The 14,223-nt window shown below is 41.7% G+C and overlaps 1 protein-coding gene across 1 annotated transcript; it reads left to right on the top strand.

Annotated features, from left to right (window-relative positions):
* The first annotated feature begins 7,798 nt into the window (after positions 1-7,798).
* th (tyrosine hydroxylase) lies at positions 7,799-13,556 on the top strand. Its single transcript, XM_086207709.1, has 13 exons — positions 7,799-7,943; positions 8,584-8,787; positions 8,860-9,034; positions 9,156-9,244; positions 9,333-9,400; positions 9,482-9,532; positions 10,142-10,287; positions 10,459-10,594; positions 11,206-11,275; positions 11,353-11,409; positions 11,498-11,593; positions 11,704-11,837; positions 12,913-13,556. Exons 1-13 carry the CDS (start codon positions 7,860-7,862, stop codon positions 13,070-13,072), a joined length of 1,470 nt encoding a protein of 489 aa, XP_086063835.1. The 5' UTR covers positions 7,799-7,859; the 3' UTR covers positions 13,073-13,556.
* The last annotated feature ends 667 nt before the right edge of the window (positions 13,557-14,223 follow it).

Raw genomic sequence — 14,223 nt, 5'->3', positions numbered from 1 at the left:
CACTGACAGGTGCAAATCTGTTTGTCATTTTCTGTGTTGACAGTGAATATAAATAAGTGGATAAAAAGCAATGACAGAACCTTCGCGTGTAATTGCTTTCACATTTCCAGTCATTGATCAGTCAATTCCTCAGCAATGAATGGGAAAATGTGCAGGGCAGATCAAGCCGGAGAAGGAGCGATTTACAAGTTCGATTAATACTTCTCCTGTTAGAAAGGGATGAGAAGTACACATGTTCTTGCCTATTCTGGTCACGGTGTAGAATAAAATGGGTCTGGAGCAGTTACGTCTATGTTCTTGATGTGATCATCTTTTACAGACACATGGACACACAAGAGAAAAAAAATGAAATCCTCACGATGACCTTTTTTCCATTGATTGAAAACGTAGCACCAACGTGTATGTCAGCCCACCTCATTCCACCGGGGTATTGGTTTTGTGAATGAAGTGGCCAAACTCCCAGATGGCACCATTGGTATTATTGATACGGCTGGGAGGATGGGGTGGTGTTTACCAGCCATCCTGCCCTTGCATCCTGTGTCCTCCATTAAGCTCCTCTCCTCCTAACACATGGATAATTGCCTATTTGTTCACCATAATCAGACAGACACACATATACACACCGACTGTAAAAAGCTATCAAAAAAAAAAAGAATGGCACACAATCACACACGCACTCACAGCTAACAGCCATATTGACACAGCTGCAGTCATTATTTACAGGGGGAGGTTTTGGATGGGGATTGAAAAGGAAAAATGGCAAACGGAACTGCTATATTTCCTCCGAAGGGCTGCGTCAGACGGCCCTGTGCATAACAAATCCAGGAGCGTCATCGATCCGACTTATGGCAGACTGAGTTCTCTGCTCACACTTTTTGACGATTTTGAGTGTGATCTACTTTCATCTGCACCAATAAGCAATTTTAATCATGACATCTTGTTTGTTTTTAGCGATTTGTTGTCCTCTATACTCTCGGTCATTCTGATTCTGCTACAACAACTAAACCTTTTAGCCATAAAAAATAATAACCCCAACACGATTTTATCTGTTTCCCTCTCTGACAAACACACACACACACACACACACACACACACACACACACACACACACACACACACACACACACACACACACACAAGAAACTATGTGTCGACTACCAACAACATGCAAACAATCAAGGACAGTTTCTTCCCCTACAATTTTATCATCCCAACTTTGACAGCAAAGCTGGGTTAATTCAAACTCTGACAGTTAAGGATTTTCCACAAAGGGCAAATAAGATTTTTATGTTGCATCAGTCTCATTGAAATTTATCTGAAAATATGTAAAAGCATGTATTAAAAATACCTGTCATTGGCTTTTGTATCTATATAAACAGATGTGAGGTCAGAGTGGAGGTTATTCTCTGTTTGCATCCTTTTCCCTTTTTGTGCCATAAGATTTGCATTTGAGTAGATATTCCCTTGCAGTGAGTGGGGATGTGCAGAGGCTCCGGTATTTGTACCTGTACTTGTTGCGGCAGCCAGTTATTTATATTTTTATTTGAATACAAGCCTGTTTTTGGCACTAAACAACAGCTCCATTCCACCATTCACGCACATGCACTCCTGCTGTCAACTGAAGAGTCCCCAGTTAACCTAACAAGCATGATTTGGCATGTGGGAGGAAGCCGGTGTGCCCAGAGAGAACTCACGCACACACGGGGAGAACATATAAACTCCGCACAAAAAGGCTCTGGTTGGCTTCTGGATTTGAACTCATACACTCCTTGTTGTGTGGCCACAGTGCTAACCACCACGCCTATATGTGATATAAATTATGTAATATTTGTATGTAGTTTTCACAATCCCAGTGAAACACATCCAAAAAAACTTCTCTAAGAAAAAATTGGGTTCCAATTCCACTCCAAGGAATGAAAGGAGAGATATTTACCATCCTCGACTCTCTGGAATATTGTTTGGCTTGTAGGAGTGCATACACTCCATGATGTAAATGTTCGCTCTGTACAGAATCCAAGACGGACGCTTGTCAGACGTCTGTGCATGAATATAATGCAGACTTGCAATCATTTATTCTGTCTTAACAGTCTTTGACATACAGCTGAAACACTAAAAGTGGGATGCTAAAAAGTGAGATTTACTGATCCATGCACTCACCATTCAGGCCTCTTTGTCTTGCAGCTATGCTTCAGTACAACCCAATTCTATTCATAAAACAGGTAGTAACCCTAGAAATTACCGCGATCACATCTGTTGGTGCAGAAACCAACAGTTTTGACAAAACTGAATGCAGTTGCGGCATAACACTGCTTGGCCTGTGTGATATGCAAGTCTTGAAAAGTTCTTTTACCTGTGAGGAGTGTGTGAGAATTTTTCGACAAAATCTGTTTTTCAAACCGAGTAACACACGAAAAGCCCGCCTCTAGCCAGCTCTAGTGTGTAAGATGTGATCACACCATGTGCGTACCTCAACATATCCTTTTTGGGAATTATGGATCAAGAAGATGTTGCGTGCACCATTCCCAATATATTTTTCAGTGTGTTTTGATACAATCTTAACCTCATTCATTAGAATTATGTTCTGTCCTTCCTGGAATTCTGCACAATTAACTGTTAAAATGCCGTACAAGTGATCTAGCAACAGGTCGGTTGTCTCTGAGGCATCAGCTGCTTGATTTCCATCACGCTGTAGCTCCAGGTTGGCGGATGACAGGGGCCCATTAACGAAAGGTAAATTTGATTAGGAGTCACCCAGTCACAGAGCTGCGTGTGTCACTGCTGGAGGGTGAATGGCCAATATTACAACACCATTATGGTGCTTCTGTGTCCCCGACACCTGGCGCATGGTTGGATAAGACTTTAACTTGGTGCTTAGCCCACTTATTGTAGAACAACTTAATGTGTCTGGATACTGAGGTAGATCAGAGATTAGAAGTGCTGACTTGTCTCAACAGTGCACTATAGCGTTTAGATCATGCACAGGCGTGTGTATGCACGCGTGCGTGTTTGCCATATGAGCTGTTTCATAATTGCATCAGTTCTGACATAACATCTGGATTTTCCTTGAAGCCCTTAATCTACAAATAGCCCTGTTTCTGACCACCGAGCTGGTGACGCTGGCGATTGATCATTGCTGAGTGACTTATAACTCATCATGTGATTTTTAAATCCTGCTGGGCACATCCAACATGACACACATAGTCGATATAGAGATGCATCGGGACCACAATCAGACTTATCTGGTGTGACATTTTGCTTCCTCGTGAAACAAATCAATGTCGATAATGTGTGGTAGCAAAAGACCACAGGACCACTTAAGAAGTTTAGCCACTGCTACCCTTTCACTGCTCTGGCAACACCTTTTTATTCTCCCTTTAATTTGATGTCATGAATGATGCTACGATTGTTCAGATGCCCCTTTTTCTTTCATTTTCTAACCTTTTGTTTCCCTTCTAAATGTGCAATGCTTGATGGCATTGAATTTGCTCAAGGTTTAGAAACATTTACTGCACATGACGTGTTCATTCGTGATGCAACCTCATGAGCATTTTGTGTCTATGTTTGTAAAATAAATTCATTTTCACGCAATGGCAGACTCCCTATCCTCTTAGGACAGTCTGAACTGTGATGGGGTCATGCCAGCCTGCTGGTAATGTGTGTGGTCATGACACAAACACACACTTACACACACACACACACACACACAAACAGAGAGAGAGAGAGAGAGAGAGAGAGAGAGAGAGAGAGAGAGAGAGAGAGAGCTGTAGTGATCACGATAGTCGACATGGACCATTGAGCATCAGTCCCTCAACCACTCGCCCACCCCAAGAACACTTTATGCCACCGCTGTCAAATCACACATGTAGACAGAGGCAGTGGCGGTGCACTCTGTGTGATTAGTCATCCCACTTGGCAGCTGTATTTTGACACGTTCAAAAACAATCCCGGTCATCGTCGCTCACAGAGGCTCAGATGCTCGCTTAAAAAGCAAGCATGTGTGAGACGAAAACATCAGTAAAGATACCTGAAACACAAGCATGTTACACAGAGTACTTTGAGATGCTTTGATTAGATGTCAAATGTCAATAATTGTGCAATTATTATGCATTTACAATCCTTAAAATGAAATTCACCAACAAAAAAATGGTGGCAAACGAGAGAAAAATCCGATATGATTTATCTCAGTAAGTTGCTGGACCATCACAAATCATGAAGTGCAGCTTCAGTGTGTGCAATTTATAACTCTAGAACCGTCCATCAGCAAACAGTGAGGATGATATCGAGAAACTATGATGGCAAAAGCTTGTTACACATTATTTACATGCCAATCAAGCACCTCAATATATTAATCTTCTATTTCTATTCAGATTTTTCCTTCGTCACTTGTGTTTATCGATCAATGAAAGCTGTAATCATTTATACATTATACAATCAAATACATGGCATGAAAAACAATATGATAGCAAGAAGAACACCATATATGTTAATGACAGTTGGGAAAGAAACAAACCTCAAGCAATTGGATATCAGGTACCTTTTCTTTGTGAATCTTTGAATTTGTCTTTGAGGTTTTAATATGAAATATCATCATAGTAGACATCTTGGGGCAGTTGTAGTCTGCAGTCATCTGGACTATATACATGTATATATGGGTGTGTATAGGGTGGTGCAGTGGTCAGCACTGTCGCCTCACAGCAGGAAGGTTCCGGGTTCGCGTCCTGGCTCCAGCACAGGATCTTTCTGTGTGGAGTCTGCATGTTCTCCCTGTTCCTGTGTGGGTTCTCTCTGGTACTCCAGCTTCCTCCCACCGTCCAAAGACATCAAGAGGGGACGAGGCTGATTGATACTCTAAATTGACTGTAGGTGTGAGTGTGAATGGTTGTCTGTCTCTATGTGTTGGCCCTGTGATGGACTGGTGACCCGTCTAGGCTGAACCCCGCCTCTCACCCGAAAGCTGCTGGGATAGGCTCCAGCCCCCCCCGCCACCCCCCCCACGACCCTTAACAGGATAAGCAGAAGAAAACGGATGGATGGATGGGGTATCTATATATATCTATATACACACATATATACATATGTGTATGTATATATATATATATATATATATATATATATATATATATACACATATATACATATAGAAATATGTATGTGTATATATGTATATATATATATTTACACACACACACACACACACACACACACACACACACACACACACACACACACACATAAAAGAAGTGTATGACTATCATGCACCAAGCACCACAAGATGATATGCTCACTCTGAATCTGTTTACCCAACATTTATAGCGAGTAATAGGACAGTTGTTCTGTATTTCCTCTTCTCTTCATCAATTGGATGAGCCTAATGACCCCACAAGGGTGCCTAGCACTGTTCAGCAGCTAGTGAGAGAAAGAATTGTGGAGGATGATGAATAATAGCCCAGCTGGTCTTGTTAGCTGCAATTATCCCGATTGAAGTCCCACAATTATGCAGGAAAAAGCTGACACTCACAATAACACAATGCAGCCACTGAAACAATGCATAATTGTAATAATTATCATTCTGGTGTCATTTGTAGTCACGACGGAAACTTCCAGAAAAGAAGGTAGAATTGGATAAACACAGAGGGGTGAATAGCAGAAAGGTGCCACCTCTTCAAGTGCAATGTCTCAAACAAAAGGGAGCCTTTTACCTGTGTGAGCAGTCATGGGTATCAATGCGCCAGCGATGAGTCAGACTGGGCTGTAGACCACACAACAGCCTAACTACCGCGTGCACACACACACACACACACACACACACACACACACACACACACACACACACACACACACACATACCATATCGCCCTCTTCATAAGTCGAATGATTCTGAATGTTCGTCAACATTGTCTCAAACCTCTCTGATTAGCACAGATCAGACATTTGGAAAAGTGAACGGTGTAAAGTGTAACTTGTGTACTGAGACGAGGCTAATGTGAAAGCCTCAATTTCTTTTTTCAGTAACAACTCAGAAAAGAAAGACGCCATCCTGTGTGAAATCAAACCACTGGACACCAGTAGGTGGGCTTGGCCTCTCACAGAACAAAGCAAAAAGTAGACGTTCGAAAACACGTGGCAATAATGTATAGACTTCCATATGTCTTTACACGGCTTAGATAGAAAGTACAAATGTGAAGGGCTGGAAAGATCAATAACGCTGCCTCTCTGAGCGCTCTGCGGCAGTAATAGGCAGACACAGAAACACAGACATTTAGAGGGAGGACAAGAAGGGATATCAGTTTATCTTGATGCTGTTTCTGCCTGTAGCTCCACTGTTCTTCCTCAGACACTCCAAATCTGGTTGAAGCTGGTCGCTCTGTGTTCATTACGTCCCCTGTGGTTTGGAATACAATTATTTTGTGTATTGTTTGTGTTGATTATTTTCTCCTGGGTTCACTTGATACAACATTTACAACAAATTGAGCCTTTTTTTAATATTTTGAGCGATGTTTTTAATTTCTACTTTTGCAACTTTCCCCTTTGTCATGTTTCAATATCTATCTTATTATTCATCACCCAGAGGCGTATTTTCTAATGTTTTAGAAATCAAAACACACTTGAAAACCATAAAAAATGGATAATTGGTCCGATGTCTGAATAAATGTCAAGCTGTTGGTCACTAGAGGAAGACATTTCTTCTTTTATAAAAACCAATTTATGTAGTTCTCATGCAGAAAATTGTCTGGAACAAGGCAGAAAGGTGGTTCCTTTCATGTTGTCTGATAATCTTGTCATCCCCGTCTAAAAGAAGGGGCCACACTTGTGTGTGCCTGAGGCTACAACAGTGCTCTAGCATTTCCAGCCTGTGTGTTCAGGTTGGAGGGAAGTGTCACACTGTGGCCCATTTGCCTTCCCTGCACCCTTGCAAGGTTGCTGTTGTGGCAGCGTGTGACCAGAGGTCCACAGATAATCCTTTTAGCCCTGCTCGCCTGTGGGCACCGTACATCACTTCACAATCATGTTACCCACCAAAGTCCTCAGCCGAAAGCGGTACAGGCTACACTCTTTCTTGATGTGCTTGTTGCTGTGCAAAGAAATAGACTCAAACGGGAAAATGTGTTGTTCCTCTTTTTATTTGGTGTGTGTGTGTGTGTGTGTGTGTGTGTGTGTGTGTGTGTGTGTGAGTGTGTGCGCGCGCGTTTTACACAATCAAATCTAATGCTGCCGAGATTGAACTGACCTGATGAAGTGACTTAATTTTCCACAGTTGACTTTTCTTTCTGGTCTAACCTTTATGTAAAGGTCTGGGGTGAAGACTTTGATCATGTCTGAAGATGACTACTCGACTCTGCTCCCATGATGTTAATTATGACGTCAGTAGCGATATCAGAATTATCAACAAAAAAAAAGATAAGAAAACGTTTTTTTTGTCAATTGGAAAGTATAAAAATGTAAAAAAAAAACAAAACAAAACAATTGTCAGGTGCACTTCGTTTTAAAAAAAAATCAAATCATATTTAAAATGACCCACAATGCAGGCGAGATTATCACACTGACTATATCATACGATCTTTCTTGAAAATGGAAGATATTGGCAACCCTTTGCATTTTTAAGCCCGCAGAAAATGTTCCGACAAAAACTTCTCTCGCCTTAGGGTATGGAGAAGTCGTCAGACTGTATGTTGAAGACGTGTGTTTTGATTGATTAGAGTGGAATTAACGTGTTTGACGTCAGAAACTGCAAACAAATCACCCTATAAAGAGAGGAACCTGTCTGAAAAAAAGAGAAAAGCTCTGGATGCACAGCGCAACCTGGGAGGTCTGAAGAGCGCCACAGATCCACAGTCACTAAAGAAACACGCAGAGGAAAGATGCCCCTCTCCAGCAGCTCCACGTCCTCCACGAAGAGCATCCGCAGAGCAGCGTCCGAGCTGGAGAGGTCTGACTCCATAACGGTGAGAAACTTTTGCAACCTTTTAAACTGTGACAAGCGTCATTTGTAGTCAGTGAACCACTCAATCACTCGCGCTACGCGAGGTGACAATTACGCAGCGACAGTGCGCAAAAGAACTTGGACATATAAAAACCTGATGGAGAAATTGTAAGGTGAATACATTTCTAAACGTATACAGACGTTTCTGTAACACTTTGTTTGCTCCTATTTGTACAGAGACCGAATTAAGACCACTGCCCTTCTAAAAAAAAACATGTTCCAATGGATCCGGACTTTACGCTAGGAGGGATGTCACATAGAGGTCCCTGTGATAATTCCTGGTGTTGTTAATCAAATCTAGCACTTAATCAGTGTCTCGCTGTATTGAAGAAATTGGGAGTGAAATTCTTGGATTTGTCAAAAAAAGTATATTCCTTGGCCCGCGCGCCTCCAAGTTTTTGTCGTTTTTTTTTTTTTTTAAATTCCTGAGAACAGACAGGGCACTTGGGAATTAATACAGCCAAGTTATTGAGTGTTATTAATATGAAACAAGGATGCATTCATCCTGACCGCACTGATGCTCGAATATTTTCGAGATGTCATTTGCCCCCCGGGTCCTCTGAGTTCAGTCTAAACATTTAACTTGAATTCCTCCTCTACAGTCTCCGAGGTTCGTCGGTAGACGGCAAAGCTTGATCGAGGACGCTCGGAAGGAGAGGGAAGCCGCCGCAGCAGCAGCAGAGGCTGCAGAGGCCAGTGAGCAGATCGTCTTCGAGGAGGACGACGGGAAAGCGCTTCTCAACCTCTTCTTCACCCTGAGAAGTTCCAAGACACCTGTGCTGTCGCGGACTCTCAAGGTTTTCGAGGTATTACACGAGTTTTCTACATTCTGTCTCATCCGTCATCCTCTACATCTCAATGTGTTTATTGCCTTTCAGACATTTGAAGCTAAGATTCACCATCTGGAAACAAGACCGTGCCGGAAGCTGAAGGACAGTCTGGGAGGCTTGGAGTACTTTGTCCGCTGTGAGGTGCACCTCTCAGACGTCAGCACTCTTATCAGCTCCATCAAAAGAAACGCCGAAGATGTGAAAACTACCAAAGAAGTCAAATGTAACGCCTGTGGCCGCTGTTATATAACGAATCTGAAACATGTTGAATATTTGGCAGCAGTCCTCACAGAAACAGCCCTGAACTTAATTCCCCCCCCCCCCTCCCTTGTTTTCTCTCCTAGTTCATTGGTTCCCAAAGAAAATAGCAGATTTGGACAGATGTCACCATCTGGTCACTAAATTTGACCCAGACTTAGATCAAGACCATCCTGTAAGTAAAAAAAACAAAAACTAGAACTGAACAAAGACGACATGGCAGAGAAAATGTGATCAGTGTGTGATGTATCTGATTTCAACAGGGCTACACAGACCCCATGTACAGACAGAGGAGGAAACTGATCGGAGACATCGCCTTCAGATACAGACAGTAAGATCCACCGTCCTCTCATCCATGAATCATGTAATAGACCGACCTATTCCTGATACATTTGTACGTGTGTGTCCGCAGTGGAGATTCCATTCCCAGAGTGGATTATACAGAGGAGGAGATTGGCACATGGTGAGGGGTGCAGTCAAAAGACCACCTGATACACAAACATTTGACCTCCCTGACGTTTTTCTTTTTTTTTTTGGTTTTGTTTTGTTTTTTTTAATTAATATCAGCGCTTCAGTTCATCCATTCTCTGACAGTTTGATAGGATTTGTCTTTCATGCATATTTTGGTATATTAGTTGCAGATGAATGACTCCATCAAAGCAGTTTACACACAGCAGCTCGAGCTGATGTCAGTGGGCTGAAAATGTGTCATTTGACTGCAATAGTTAACAAGTAAAGACAGGCGAAAAACCCAGTAAAGCTCCTTTTCTTTGTTTTTGTTTTTTTATTCATTCCTACGGCCCAAGTTTATTTTCAAGTCCTTTTTATTTTCAAATAAAATGTATTTAATCGGATTTAAAATGCATCAAACAAGATGTACATTGACCACCCTGTGATGTCGGCGGGGAAAAAATATGATGAGGTTCGTTGGAAGATAATGGAATAAAAGTTGAAGGACTAAATTATACTAAATAAACTAGAGATTCAGAGTTGTCCTTTATTTTATTCTGTTAGAGAACAAAATAGAAATCAACATTTACTGCTATTTTTCTGCTCTAATGTCTGATTTCAGGCGGGAAGTCTACTCAACCCTCAGGGACTTGTACAGCACCCACGCTTGCAGTGAGTACCTGGAAGCTTTCCGTCTCCTGGAAAGGCATTGTGGGTACAGTCCAGACAACATTCCCCAGTTAGAAGATGTGTCTTGCTTCCTCAAAGGTAAAGACGGCGGAAGAAAGAATGAAAGTGTAGACATACACACAGTGATGCACAGGGAATACACTCGTAACACTTTCTCTTTGTCTCTTGTGGACACACACACACACACACACACACACACACACACACACACACACACACACACACACACACACACACACACACAAACAGAGCGTACGGGCTTCGTGCTGCGACCAGTGGCGGGTCTGCTGTCAGCCAGAGATTTCCTGGCCAGTTTGGCATTCCGGGTGTTCCAGTGTACCCAGTACATCCGACACGCCTCTTCTCCTATGCACTCCCCAGAACCGTGAGTACACCTGTCACACACTCTTATCAGGACCATCAAAGTACAAGACTTTACTAGGATGTTTACTCTGTAAAGTGTAGTAAACCAGAAGATGGTTTTAGGTGCAGTTTCTCTCTCACGCTGCGAGCTTGTGAAACGATTCTGATGGCGAGAAGAGCAAAATCTGGGAAATTAGGAAGCAGCACAGAAAAGTAATATCAAGATAGATGAATAGAATTGAAATAGAAGTGCTAAGACATAATTGTTCTGTTGTTATATTGTTATAATTGCCTTGCGAGACAGAAATCCTTAAAAAAAATACGAACGTATATTCATGTTTTTGTAACAATTTAAGTTTTTAAAAAAAAATAAAAACAAGGAATTTTCCCTATTTTGAGGGACGTTGGGGGAAAATGTGTTTTCTTTCCAATTTGTTTTCACATTTCAGGGTTGTAAGGAACATAAACATCCTCTCTACTTCTGTATCAAACCAAATTATTTATTTTTTTTTACTGTTATATTCCCAGTATAAATTCCCAGCTCACGAGCACAAAAAAAAATTAAACGTATTTTTTTTGTGTGTGTTTTGATCTTTTTTCACGTCACACACGGCTCTTCCTCCCTCCATCCAGTGACTGCGTCCATGAACTTTTGGGCCACGTCCCCATGCTGGCAGACCGCACTTTTGCCCAGTTTTCACAGGTAGGTGGGAGAAGTGTGATGTCATGACTCCCCGTCTCTGCCGCCGCCGTGTTTTGACCCGCTCTGTTCTGCTGCAGAACCTCGGTCTGGCTTCTCTTGGAGCTTCAGATGAAGATATCGAGAAACTGTCCACAGTAAGACCAGCAGCACTTGTGTAAAAATGTTTAACATACATAATGAATGGAAGATCCACACCGGTGTTCTCTCTGGCTCTCCACTCAGCTGTACTGGTTCACCGTGGAATACGGCTTGTGCAAACAGAACGGAGAGGTGAAGGCTTATGGCGCTGGTCTGCTTTCTTCTTATGGGGAACTTGTGGTGCGTTCCAGCCTGTTTCCTCTGCTTTTGACTTCTAGGATTTGCCTGAATCAGGACGCTCACACCCGCCTCTGCTTGATTCACTGTCCATTTGTTTCATTTCAATCCAGCACTCTCTGTCCGATGAGCCGGAGACGAGAGAGTTTGACCCCGAGGCTGCAGCCATGCAGCCCTATCAAGACCAGACGTACCAGCCTGTGTACTTTGTCTCTGAGAGTTTTTCAGACGCCAAGGAGAAATTCAGGTACTGCCCCTTTTCTTCGTTTTATTTTGACTATCATGCAAATACACATACAATGAATGTAAGAGGAAGAAGAAAAAAACTGATGAGCGAGGGGTTATGTAAGGACAAGGTCAGAGAACAGCCAGCCAAACCCTGAGGCCACAAACTTTTGTAGGTCAGCCATAGCAGGGAGAACACAGCTGGTACTAATGTAGTCTTTCTTAGCGAGGAAAAACGCTGCAGTTTTATCTGGCGAACAGATCAAATGTTGCCCTGCAAAACAAGTAGCTTTAGTGAGTGTTTTGACAGTATTTGGTCTCTAGTCGAATACAGCACGTGACCCGCCTGCCACGCTGCATGAGAAGGTATCAGCATGGGAATGTTTAGAAAAAGGGGAATATGAAAAAAAAGAAGAAGCTCATAATGAATATTATATAGAGAGTATTTCTTCCTCTGTGGTGCAGATTCAAAAAGAAGAATAAAGCGGATATGTGAAGCAGCTCTAACTACAAGGGGGAGAAACTTTTCGTCTCTGGCTAAGTTGAAAATGCTCTGCTTTAAAGACCACCTCATCTTTCAGTTATTTAGGGCAATGGTTCCCAACCAGGGGATGAGGACCCCTAGAGGGCTCGCAAAATCATTTCTGGGGGTCTCCAAAGAGTTGTATGGGAAAAAAAAACAAAAAAAAAAACATTTTTAGACTGGAAACTTTTTTTTTTGTGCATTTTTCTTGACACTGAGGATTTTATTGAGTGTGTGAAAGTCAAAGTGTGCCAACACAACTATGACAACTAGTATAAACTATAAAAACTATAAAAACTATGTAAACAGTTCTTCTAAAATGAAGGCCTGTTAAACAGTTACTGAAGTAACATAAGAATGCATTTATTTTTGATATTTTGTCATTTAGCCTTAAAATCCCTGTGTCAACTGCGAGGGTATTTAAACATATCTGAAATACTAAAGCCAAGTTGTTTTTTCTTCTGTGCAGGGTTTGGGCCTACGAGAGGTCACAGAGACCAACCTGATTGTTCAAATAGGTCGTGACTTCAGACTGTTAATTCTCTCTGCGTTGTGTTTTGTTTTTTTTGACTAGGACGTACGTTGGCGGGATAAACCGCCCGTTTTCCGTGAGGTACGATCCATACACCAGCAGCGTGGAGGTGCTGGACAACCCGCTGAAGATCCAAGGAGGCTTGGAGGGAGTGAAGGATGAGCTCAAGGTGCTGACAGATGCCCTCAGTGTGTTGTCATGAGAACGTCCCAATCCGGCTGTTGTCTGCTTCCTCCCCGCCGTGCTCCGATGTGTGATGAGACCAGTGTGCCACCTCTCTGTGCTGTACCTTCTCTATGATGCTTGTTTATCATTGTTGCTTGTTGCTCAACAATGTCGCAACCGTTAAAACCTCAATTTCCACAGTAAAGTTTCCAAAGATGTTCGTTGCCTCTCTGGTCTGCGGATCCAAAAGTGAAATGATGGGAGTTTTGTGCTTTTGAAGAAAAGTTGTGTTGTTTGAGAAATATGGGAACTATGAAGATGAATGTAATAAAAGATAAGTAAAGTATTAAGATTTTAAAATAAAATAAAAAGATGCTATGGAGATAAAAGTGTATATTTAAATCATATATATTTTATTTAGAGAAACATGTCTGCTGTGGTAAAGGTGTTATTTTCCATATAAGTGAATTTGGTATTTGGGTAGTATGTGTATATCCGCTGAATTGTTGGTTTTATGTATTGCAGTGTACAGTAAATGCACGATTAGGAATACTTTCCATGTAATTTACTTGTGATTATCGCTTCAGTAAATAGAAACAAATAAAAAAAAAACAATCACACTTGAACATGAAGCTGTCATTGTTGAGTTTTTATCCCTTCAAAATGAATTTTATCCATTTGTCTCTTATTAAATTAACAATTATATAAATAAAGCATCTTTTATCAAAGCTTGTTAATCATAGTGGTTCTACAATTTCCTACCACAAGAGGGCTCAGTCAGGTTTACCTGCGTGACCTTCCAGCGAGCAGATTCCTGCTGAAGCTGCAAAAGAAATCAGTGCGCTCCTCTGTCTCCAGCCGTAACGATGGATTATTTTACATTATCAAGCAAACTAGTCAATGTTTGAAAGACAAATTTACCTCCTGGTGGAAGGGAAGGAAGGAAATTAAGAAATACAGATACTAAAATCAGAATAAGCATTGCAGAAAGATACACAGTGTCTTTTGTGTGAAATGTGCTGCAGATTTCATGATGTTTGGATGTGTGAACCATAGTGGAAATAATGTAACTCTCTTTCACTCTCTGTCTTTGTGTGTGTGTGTGTGTGTGTGTGTGTGTGTGTGTGTGTGTGTGTGTGTGTGTTCTTGAACCAGTGTGAAAGAGGAGGAAGAAGAAGAAAAAGAGCT

This window comes from Aulostomus chinensis, chromosome 7 (assembly GCF_037954235.1).
Source record: "Aulostomus chinensis isolate RoL2024-O1b breed Wild chromosome 7, RoL_Achi_v1.0, whole genome shotgun sequence".
Lineage (NCBI taxonomy): Eukaryota > Metazoa > Chordata > Actinopteri > Syngnathiformes > Aulostomidae > Aulostomus > Aulostomus chinensis.
The sequence above is the reverse complement of the archived record's forward strand: the minus strand, read 5'-3'. Positions and strand labels throughout refer to the sequence as shown.